The sequence below is a fragment of the Rhodamnia argentea genome, chromosome 5 (genome assembly GCF_020921035.1).
Source record: "Rhodamnia argentea isolate NSW1041297 chromosome 5, ASM2092103v1, whole genome shotgun sequence".
Classification (NCBI taxonomy): Eukaryota; Viridiplantae; Streptophyta; class Magnoliopsida; order Myrtales; family Myrtaceae; genus Rhodamnia; species Rhodamnia argentea.
In genome coordinates, this window is record NC_063154.1 from 5009282 (window position 1) to 5020688 (window position 11407).

The following is an 11407-nucleotide window of genomic DNA, read 5'->3' on the forward strand; positions in this document are numbered from 1 at the left end:
AATCACCGATTTTACAAACATGTTTAGTAATTTTCAAAAAAATTCTAGTAATTTTCGAAAGGTGTTAATAATTTCTAGTATTACAGCAGTATCCGTTGATGAGGTGTCAAAGAACCCTTATTCCTTTATCAAGATGTTTTAGGGGTTGTGGGCCGGTAAAACATTTCTTACCGTAACGAGAAAGTCTCGATTTCCTCTCGAAGATATTAGTCTTGCAATTGGCCATGCAACCATAAAACTGTATAAGATGACATGTGCAATAACAAGATGATGCCGGACTCGAGCTAGAAAACCTGAAATGTCTAGGTACGTACAATTCGGGCTTTTAAGAATCCGCCATGTCCTATTATTCTCGGACCTCTGATCAGTCATTAGTACGAACATTTTTAATCTCCACAGGCTCGATGCACTTTATCGAATCAAATGGCATCGAGGGATGTCATGGCGCCGAAAGCTTTTCAAGGATGATTGCAAAACTCCAATGACTTGACTCTCAGAACTTGATTGCAGAAATTTAAGAAGTTTTGAGGTCCCGTATATTCCGACTTTGAACTGTACCCGATATAACTGCGCTTGCGCACAGAACTCCGACTCTCGAGAGCGGCGAAGAAGGTATAGATACATAAAGGCACAGAAGATCCCGGCAAGTGCCCCTATGTATAGTTCCGGAAACCAAAGTCATTACAGAGTCAGACTGCAAAGTTGGGGAGGGAGAAGCTCTTTCGCTCTCATGAATCAAATAAGACTAGAAGAAGATACAAGGAGATAAATCATTTCCCCCCGGGAGTACTACATCCAAATGAACTACAGAAGATAAATCTTCTACCATATCAATTTGACCTTCGGTGCCCGCCACCTATAACCTACCAACATCAAAAAACATTCGACTAGGAAATCAAAGAGTTGAAAGCGAACCGGAGCAACAAGCTGCAGAAGCTGAATATAGGCTGATAGCTAAGCAGGCTGTGACCATTAGGGGGTGCGGTCTCCAATCAGTGCCGAATGAGGTAGCCCTGTATAGAGAAATTAAATTCAGTACAGAAGAACCACGTAATCGTCTTCTCAAATATATAGCGTAACAGCTATTATTTGCACTTCAGGATTGCAAATTGGTAAATAAACCATCATCATCGACAGTCATCATTACGATAAATTCAGTTGGAGCATATCCTCAATACTCCATCAAAGAGCAACTTCTTCGAACAAGAACATTATCAGATACCACATAAATGTTACGGAAATTCACATGGCAAACGTAAAAAATCTAAAGAAGTCAAGTCTCCAATAAGCGTGCAACCACATTTGTCAATTGCCAACACAAATTAAGTGAAAGACAGCATAAGCCAATCGACATAATCATGACGCCAAAGCAGTTTTAATTTTGGAGCTCGCTCCCTTAGAACGAATTTACCAATAGAAGTTACCTTGCTACGAGGCCTGGGACAGACTCAGTTTTAAGTCCAAAATCAAAAGGAAAGAGTGGGTCGTAGTGCGAATCCCCAAAATTCATGGGGAGTTGATCCACAGATTTGAACCATGTCCTTGGAAGCTTTCCATTGAACCCATAGTCCCCGAAAAGAACATCAGCCACTCCCTGACCTTCAGTGCCCGGTAACCATGCTGCCACTAGGGCATCAATTGAAGAAATATATGGTTCAATCATGAGAGGTCTTCCTGAAACTACGATGACCACACATTTCACAGCCTCACAAACATTGGTAATGGTGGTGGGACCGGGATCTGCCATTGTAAGTGTCATGCTATCTCCGGCGGTCTCTGCATAAGGGTGCTCACCCACAACAACAATAGCATAATCAAAATCAGTGTACTTGACAAAATCCTTGCCGGGGGTTTCTTGGTAGACTACTTCTGTGCTCAAATCAACTGTAGACTTTATGGCACTGAGAATTGTAGTTCCTGCGGCAGCATTAAAAGAAAATTCATCAATATGAAAGTTTCCCTTTAGTTGTCTTCAGAGGAACCTGAAAGATTGTACTCCACGTATCCTTATCAACTAAAAACCAAAAGCCCCAGAACGACAGCGCTTAACATCACCAGAGGAGATCAAGGCTGGACAAGGATTGTGCCCCAACAGTATGTAGACTCTGGGCCAGACCAAAGAGTTCTCTTAATTTAACTTTTAGGTAGCTATTAGACGACGCAGTTATTGGCGTGCAAGTCTGTGCAGGAGTGCACAATGCTAAATGCCCTCCTCAGCAAGTTCTGAAAGGCTTCGACAATAATTTCTTTCTCCTTTCCTGAGGAACCTAATGCCACTATTATTACCTTTCCCAAAACATGGAAACAAAACCAGGGTATTTAAACAAATGGCCTAGATCTTCACTTTTTAAGCTTTCTTCATTGCAAAGCTTGCCGTTTAGATGCTTATCCTGCTGTCTCATTACAAAAACAAAAGAAAAGACTTCAATTGTTCAAAAAGACGATATGCCATGATGTTCTACGACCCTTATAGGTCAATAGCGCATAACAGAATTCCTGAACCAATATGCGCAATTAGTCCTCAAATAGAACTGAAGAAGAAGACACGTAGTAGGAGCAGTACCTCTGGTGTATTTATTTCCACTAAATCCTTGCCAGTTGATCGTCCATCCACCACACTGATAACCCAAATTATCAGCATGACTACCTGCAACAAGGATCTTCTTTGGCTTCTTTGGAAGTGGCAGCAAAGGATCAGTCTCATTTTTCCCATTCTTCAGCAGCACAAGAGTTTTTCTCACAGCTTCCCTCGCCAACTCTCTGTGTGCCTGGTAAACTAACAGGACAAGTAATTATCCATGGTGATGCAAGTTAGCTTACTTACCAATAGCAGTGGAGCAAATACACAAATTTAAGCATATGTAACCGAAAAATGACGGTGGTTCATGGAATATGCCAGAAAATGCCCAATCCTTCATAAAGAGTTTTTCATTTGCCTTAGCACCAAGCCACCAGCAGGTATCATCATCGACTTGGAATGTTCATATGGAATAATAACTTCACTAACCTGGCTTCCAAGTTCGCTCACCAGACTAAGATCAGCCATAGGGCTTTCAAAGAGGCCCATGGTGAACTTGACAAACAATATTCTCTCCACTGCATCATCAATTCGATCCATAGGGATAACCTCCTCTTTAACTAGGTTAGTTAGATCATCAATAAATTCTGTAAAATTAAAAGGGACCATGACCTGTTGAAGCCACAAAACCAAAACTACGTATTAAGTACATTTTCCTTGATCTGAACTTGAATTGTCAAATGACGGAGCTATCTCTAAAAGACAGTTGAGAAAACATCAAATAGCAGAAGAGAACCTAACCATGTCAATGCCAGCTAAAATTCCAGCTTCGACAGAATAGGTATAGTTTGCATGTGGAGGAGAAGTGATCCTGTCTATGCCTTGCCAGTCTGAGATAACAAAGCCCTGAAATTGATCAAAATATCCAAGTAAGCGATTGATATTCTGTGATATACATATCTTATGAATTAACACATACCACCCTAGATTTAACTACCTTCAACAGGGATCCACTATATATTTTCTAATAACTGGGATCCACTGTCAATTATGTTTCAATATAGTAAGTCTTCCAAAAAGGTGAAAATGTGTAAATAACATTTCACAGAGATAGTTTGTGGCAGAATATGGGTGTTGGCAGGCAGGCATCTTGTCTTATAACTGCGATTGAGTGCATGGCAGTATATGTTGTTCAGCAACCAAGGAGTTAATTATTCAACTATTTCATATACATGAGGATTTGACAATAGATGAGTAGCACCGATGGAACTACAATATAAATAGATAGGACACAGGAGATATAGATGATGATTAGGCCATACAGAGAAACAGATTGCTAGACCATACACTTCTAATGCATCATCTATAGGCATAATTTGATCTAGAAATAATTTTTAAGCAAACTAGTATAGGATGGCTTAAACCTCTTTTGATATGAACAGAGCATGAAGAAGGTAGGTTGTCAAGGCTAAACGATGAGTAATTCAAAATGAATTTTAATCGGACATCCCAATTCAATGGAGGATCAGCATTGATAAAAACTTGCACAAACACTATGCTGCGAGGAATAACAAAAGCAGAACTCTTTATGCGCATCATGTGACCACCTAATGCCGTGTATAAACCTTTGTTCCCATCTCGGGACTCTTAAAAACGTTCTCCCAAGGACACAATTTGTTGAGCAGTGTGAGATGCCGCTGTGGCGTGCTAATTATGTATATAGCTGAAACAATGCAGAGTGGATCGAACCTTGAAATTGAGAGTGTCCTTAAGGAAACCAGTAACAAGGTCGCGATTAGCATGCATCTTTTCTCCATTCCAGCTAGAGTAAGAGACCATGACTGTTGAAACACCCTTAATTATTGCATCTGTATAAGCAGGCATGTGGATGCTGAGCAAACCATGCATGTCAACAACAGTGTTGTTCTCATTGATCCCCTTGGTAGTTCCTCCATCACCCACAAAGTGCTTTGCACATGCTGCAACCTTGTTCCTGTGGATATTTTGAAGTTAAATCAAGGAGGAAACTCCTCAAAGAAAGGCAATTCAATATTGACAACTGACAACAATGACAGGAAAAGAACGAAGTTGATGGGACTTCAATACTAAAGACGAAGCATTCTTAGTAAAGATGGTGCCAGCAGATCAGTAGCGATTGATGGAGTGAGGAACAAATCATAGAGAAACATGACAACAGTTTTGGTGGATCAGAGAGAATGCACTTTCCAAGGCACCAGGCGCGTCATATATGGGCACATCAGCAATCATCAGAAAATGTTGAATTGCTAAAAGAATATTTCCCAATAACTCCTTAAAACAAAGGAACTGCCTAGACATAATAACTTAGCACATTACAATTAGAATATAAAGTCTACACTAGAAAGCCATAGAGCTCATACTTTCCACCAACATATGGAACTCCTTTGCGAGAGTCAGAAGGAATATCCCCTTGTAATCCAGGTATAATCTCAGTCATTTGTCTCACAATTTCCTCGTTTTCACTATAGCTTTCATAACACCTACCCCACCTTGGATCTCTGCAAACCTATCAAAAAAGTCCCGAGAAATGAAATTCTGAAAGCCGTATAAAGATGGGCTGAAAAGGCCTATATGACAACTTTAGAAGCATATATAAGGTATGCTTTTGCTTAATTCTGTCAACATTTTGTTTAAGCTGCTTACTGCAATGCAGGGGGCAAAGACGTAAGGAATCCCCGTGGCTCTGACTTCAAGGGCTGTGGCAGCACCAATCTTTTTCACCAAGTCAGGGTCTCTGCACATGATGTAATAACCAATGAAAAATTCCACTTAGATTGACCCAGAGAATTATTTTCAAAGTTCTGGAGTAAATAGCATATCAGGTAAATATTTAGCCTTGAAGGAGGTACAGGCAAGCAAGTTCAAGCCGAACGATCGTAATTCAGATTACTAAACCACCTAAGTACATGCTGGTATTTCAGAAATTGATATAAAATTGATGCACTACAAAATCTTACAGGCCAGTATCTCAGAACTCTATACCACATTAGAGCGTAGATAATTTCCAAAGGCAAAACATTACTATACCGGCAAGAAGTAACACTTTTTTTACCTTGTTGCACCAAGTCCAATATTATGCGGAAAAATTGTTGCATTGTAGACGTTATTGTGCCCATGAACAGCATCTATTCCATATATCATTGGGATACCCAATCTACTGGACAAAGAACCATTCTGATAGTCATTTATCATATTGACCCAATCCTCCGCACTTGCCTCAGGAAGTGGAGTGCTCCCACCGCCACTCAAGACACTCCCTGCAACATGCCCAGTGACATTTCAAGAGTCTGCCAACCTGACAGTTTTATGGGACTCTTTCTTGATATTAAGATGATCTTGTCTCTGTGAGAGCTATAAACAGATACGAGTTATCACATTAGTTATCTGCAATCTTCTCGGAGGTTAAATGTTAAAAAAAAGGTGGGGTTCGATGGAGTCAGTAACACATCATAATCACATCAACCAAAGAATTCAGTAGATGATTTGAGGTTATTGATGCCTCTAAAGCATGTACGGTAGTATGACTTTAAGAGGCAGGGTCTCTCATGTACAAAATCCATCAAGTATGTGTAATTGGTGCGGCCGTTATCAATGGTAATGTCACATACAGATTTACTACAGAGAAAGCATGTCATATGACTTTTGAGGGCTGAACAATTTTGAAGAAAACGAAATAGGACTTTCATATATCTATCTCCAATTATCATACTTACAATAAGGATTACAAGAGTAAATGCGGAAGGACAATCATACTTTCTTTCAAACTCCAAGATAGAAGTCCTGCTTCTCTTATTAACATTGAAATGAATTCAATCAATACGAGAGGCTAACTTATTGCTGGAACCCAGCTTGTGCATTCATATGTGATAGAGGTTGATCAACCCTTGCATCTCATATAGTAAAATAGAGACTGCTTGATCCCTTGCAAAATGAAACCGAAATGGATCATGTCCATGTCTGCACACATGAGTTGATACTGCTAGGGTTTTTACCTGGACTAAAATAATCAGAAAAGGTAAATGCTCATTCATCACAAAATATTAGTTCTGAGACGGTGAGGTGGCAACCTATACACTGCACTGGATAACTGGAAATGAACAATCATTGTGACATAAACGAATTAAACTTCTAGATCATGTGTCCCGCACTCACATAACAGTAGGTCGAACATGCATGGAGTCCAGACATGAAGTGTGACGACACCTGCTAAACTTTGCAATGGTAGGTCATTACTTAACAACACAAACTATTGCACCTTAAAAAATGTGAACTTTTATAGAATATATAATAATCCAACAACGAACCCCAAATACCAAGTGCCCCAAAAAAGAAACACAAGAAAGAAATAAAACATAAAATGCACAAGCATAAACAATGTTGATCTGTTCTACTTACCAATGGAGTAGGTTCTCATGAAGTCATAAGTCGCCACGGTGCGATCGATTTGTGTCATCTGACCAATCTTCTCTTCCAGCGTCATTCTACTCAAGAGGTCCTTCACTCTTGCAGCCACCGGTTGCTCTGGGTCCTTGTACATAACGTACTCTGTGGATTGAGCCATTGCTGATGCCACAAACCACCATAACGAAAGCACCCCAAGTGTTTGAAGACAAGCCCTGCTCATCTCTCAGTCCGCACCACCCCGCCCCCAAGAGCCCTTGTTCAGTCCTAGATCACCCAACAAGGGAACTTCCAATCAGTTTCATTTCTGGGTAACTGCCCTGTTTGGTTGCGCTGCGAGAAAAAGAGGCAAGAGCGCAACAGTTGGCGCCAGTGTGCGTCTCTCATCTCTTGTTAAGCTACCTTGTGCGAGTTGAAAAGGAACCATCTTTACCTTACCCAAAAAAAAAAAAGGAACCATCTTTACATAGCCCTTACCCCTAGTCTTGCTAAAGAAGCCTGAACAGTTAAAAGGGTCATCCCCTATCCTCTCTGTTCTTGAGTTATTACAAGCGAGCTAAAAAGATGACTTTCTAGATTCTTTCATCAGAGCAAAAAGCCACATTTTAGAGAGAGAGAAAAAGAGAGAGAACTTACGGTGCAAAAGTAGAAGCAGAAAGAGATACGCTTACAGCTGAAAGCGACTGAAAGAGAGCAGGGGTTGGAAGGCATAATAAACAGAGAAAAGGAGAAAAGAAACAACAAAAAAGATGACGGTGAAGTGAACGTGTTAGATTGGCCAAGAGAAGAAGAGGTGGTAGTGGAGAGAGAAACGGTGATGAAGTGAAGTGAGTGAGTGACGATGTTGTCTTTTTCCTTCTTGTTGGGAATTCGTGGGAACGTGTCCAGGTAAGCCTTTCACTTTCCTCTCCATTTCAGTCCTCCATTTCTTTTGAATTTTCATTTTCCACCCCCTTATCAGATTGGGAGAATCTAATTGGGAAAATTTCTCTCCCAATTCGATCGCAAACATCACGATCCGAGTCTATTCCGCACTAATTGCTTAATTCCCAATTTGCACGAGAGAGTCGCAATTGCCGTAATATCCAAGTAATGTCACATGGAGAAGTGGGAGCCTTTCATATTCATGAGCCGTGCGGTGAAATAATTAGTTACTTGTAAAATATAAACGTGATACCACACATTTTCTCACTACTTTTTTTATTATCTAGTCGGGTGTCACAAGTGCTACAATCTAGAAGCGCCCAATAACTTATCGGCAGGGCAGAGCCAAGTTCATCATCACATTCCGATCGTATTTGAAATCGGCATTGGCTACGTATTTTTATGTCGGGTTCGATTTTTTGTTATTGGATTCTCTAATTCTCAAGACTCATCATGCAAACGCATGAGGAGTCATCCTCAAGTAAGGAATTTGAAATAGGGGGGATGGATTGGTGCATCTCACGTAGGCGAGAAGCAGAGGCTAAACAAAGAACTTTGGTCCTTGTTTCTCAGAGAAGCAATGTATTGCCTTGTTCAATTTGACTCCAAACAATCGGCAAAGAATAATCTCACGTGTCCGACACAAACGCACGAAACCTACTTACGCCACAAGCATTACCGACGCTGTTGAAGACTACATATATACGGACCGACAACGCCGAGCAAAATGTCTATCTTATGATCAAATAGTTGCGGAGGGGGAAGAAAATACGAGATACGTCGATGGCGACGAGGCCGAGAACGTCCGGGACTGTTGCTGGCCGGACGCCACAAGTGACGGGCCGTCCCGTGTACGAGGATTTTGATCCCAAGTTTGAGTGGCGGGAAGAACCGACCGCGAATTTCTTGAGCGTTTCTCTTCCAGGTTTTGCATATTCCTTCGGTTTTTTTTCTTTTGCTATTCTATCCTTGTTCTGCCATCAATAGTTGTCTCCTCCGTTTTCTTACTTCGCTCAATCATAGAGTCGAAGTTGCATTAAGTTTAATGGTTCAATTTGTCTTAGAACATGTATTGCGGTCATGTAATAATTAATTTCTCGATTCAAGAACATGTTCTGAACTTCGATCGAGCGCTATTGGGTCCTCCGACCATGATGAAATCGTCGGCACCGACGTGATAACTCAAATTCGACCTTTTCACATTGTATATATGTAATTTGTTCATATACAGGTTTTGTCAAGGAGCAAATCAAGGTCACATATGATGAGCGGCCGCGAACTGTGAAAGTCCGTGGAGAGCGTCCTCTCGGGACCAACAAATTCAGCCGTTTCAGCAAGGATTTCAGCATCCCGGAGAACTGCAAGCCGGGCGAGATCAGAGGCAAGTTCGAGCGCGGAACTCTCGTCCTAACCCTGCCGAAGCAAACCATCACGCCAGTCCCTCCTGAAGAAGCACCACCACCCAAAGTGAGGACTCAGAAACAATCTTTGAGCACTGAAAGAGAGCCAAAATCTCCCAAGGCTGGTCAACAAAATGTGCCCCCAATGACCACTTCAAGCGGTAACATCGGAAAGACGAAGATCGACGACAAGGTGGTCGCCGGCGCAAAGGAAGCCGTTGATCAGGCGAAACATCAGAAGGGTCAAGAAGACCCCCCTCCAAAAGCCACCTCAAGCAAGGCCAGTGACCCAACGCCACAAAAAGCAAGCCGGGTCGAGCCTCAAGGAGCCGCATCGAATGTGATGTCGGACCGCGCTGCTTATGGAGTTGGTGAAGGCTTGGCAGTTGGAGCAAAGGAGAAGGGCGACAGACCTACCGTTGAATCGCAGACAACCAAGAAACCCAAAGATCAACAACAGACTCCACGTGACAAGCCAAACAAAACATCATCACAGAACGAGGACGATGCGCAGAGAAATGGAGTGATAGAGGTTTCGAGGAAGAATAACACCGGGGCCGGATTGGATGATGATCGTACACGAAACCTTGGCATTCCAAAAGCCATCTCAGGCAAGAAAGTGATCGAAACCGAGAATTTGGTCGGCGCTGCGAAGAGGGCAGTGAAGGGACTGACCACAGGTTTGAACGAAGATCGGCAACTGGTTGTGAACGTAGGAGTGGCGATTGTGGTGATTGTGGCTCTCGGGGCCTATCTGTCCTACAAATACGGATCTTCCACAAGAGCCGAGAACTAGCTTTCATCAACAACATATCATCCTCAAAATAAAAGAAATTTACTTACATGTCATCATCAGTTTCCTCGTGAAATGAAATAAATAAATCCCGTGTCTGATTTCTCGGGTGATTTTTATTAAATTCAAACTAAGAAAGTGACGTTGAACGACCTATATCAGCGATTTCTTATTAATTGGCCGAACGAGTCAGCAGTCTCTTTCGCTTAATCCGATGTAACTGTGAATAAATAAAAGCATGTGCCGGCGCTTGCCAACGTTATCTCGTCCTTGCCACTTGAATCCGCCAAGTATGTGTTGTACCCATTTGCACCAACAAAGACCACGTTATGTAGGGAGTTGTCATAGATGAAAACTGTACATTTACATGAATGCTTAGAATCAGTTCAGTCAAAGCCATAAGTACAAGAAGATATAACGACACTCTCCTATTCATCCTATTCCTGTCATTCACCTTAGGAAATGACTATCCGATTTATCCAAATCTCAATCGAAGTACAATCTCGACAAAACATACATGATAATAGACATGCAGGTTGTCGCTCGGCATTAGTACGTGATGTCCATGCAGATTATACATTTAGACACGCCCCTTTAGCGAATTCGTGCTCACATGCATTTCCTGCCCTTGTAATGCTGCTCTTGTAATGACAACGGCAAAATTGACTACCTATAACATCACCAAAAGAGAAAGTCTTGCCGGCGGCCCACCTTTGGAGATCAACTTCATAGACCAGCCAAATTCGTCCCCTCCTTGATATGAAGTGGCACAGCTCAAAGGACGGAAGAATCAACACGAACATCGTCACCACCGTCGTGACATTGAGAAAGCACTTTCCCAGATGCGCCATTTCCAAGCTATTGTGCAGAGTGAAGTGCGTTTCTATGGAAATAAGATTTTGTCTGTGTGCGCGTACATTTTATGTATTGTTAGTCCTGCTCATACACATACTATATGAGAGGACAGTTCATTCTGCTTGGTGATTTCATGCATGAAGTGATTACCCAATTCGAAAATGCTTTGGTTTACTCACTATGGCGATAAGATAGACAATGCACAAATTGGCTCAAAGCGAGTCCTCCATTTTGTGGAAGGCGGTTGATTCCTAAATCAAACTCTTTCAACCGTCGGCCGTGTCTAAAGGCTCGAGTCACTCTACTCGACGAAAACTTTGATGAACAAGCTACTGTCGAAACTACCTTTGTTATCGCTGTGTGTGGCAGCAGGAGTTACGCCTGTAAAATCCCATGTTATTGGACTGATCAGTTTCTGCTATTTTGGACTTAAGAAGTGGTGGTAGAACGATTGATATAGTGAGAATTAGGCAATAT

The 11407-nt window shown here is 41.7% G+C and overlaps 2 protein-coding genes and 1 long non-coding RNA gene across 9 annotated transcripts; 1 reads left to right on the plus strand and 2 right to left on the minus strand.

Annotated features, from left to right (window-relative positions):
• Window positions 1–638: 638 nt before the first annotated feature.
• On the minus strand, window positions 639–7781 carry LOC115749695 (beta-glucosidase BoGH3B). Of its 7 annotated transcripts, none has more exons than XM_030686652.2 (13): window positions 7425–7548; window positions 7320–7391; window positions 6953–7225; window positions 5610–5814; window positions 5201–5291; window positions 4918–5063; window positions 4268–4511; window positions 3320–3424; window positions 3008–3190; window positions 2564–2768; window positions 1425–1917; window positions 941–1013; window positions 639–870 (listed from the first exon to the last, which is right to left on the minus strand). In XM_030686652.2, exons 3-13 carry the CDS (start codon window positions 7179–7181, stop codon window positions 823–825), a joined length of 2022 nt encoding a protein of 673 aa, XP_030542512.1. In that variant the 5' UTR covers window positions 7182–7225; window positions 7320–7391; window positions 7425–7548; the 3' UTR covers window positions 639–822. The 7 variants fall into 7 exon arrangements, with proteins under 7 accessions (XP_030542512.1, XP_030542491.1, XP_030542519.1 ...); XM_030686631.2 differs by having other exon boundaries at window positions 639–865; window positions 936–1013; XM_030686659.2 differs by having other exon boundaries at window positions 639–866; window positions 929–1013.
• Window positions 6215–6779, minus strand: LOC125315017. The gene is made up of 2 exons (XR_007198362.1): window positions 6710–6779; window positions 6215–6554 (listed from the first exon to the last, which is right to left on the minus strand). It is a non-coding gene; the product is annotated as an uncharacterized LOC125315017 (long non-coding RNA).
• Window positions 7782–8505: 724 nt separating the features above from the next.
• Window positions 8506–10175, plus strand: LOC115749764 (inactive protein RESTRICTED TEV MOVEMENT 2-like). Its single transcript, XM_030686733.2, has 2 exons — window positions 8506–8807; window positions 9114–10175. Exons 1-2 carry the CDS (start codon window positions 8666–8668, stop codon window positions 10076–10078), a joined length of 1107 nt encoding a protein of 368 aa, XP_030542593.1. The 5' UTR covers window positions 8506–8665; the 3' UTR covers window positions 10079–10175.
• Window positions 10176–11407: the final 1232 nt, after the last annotated feature.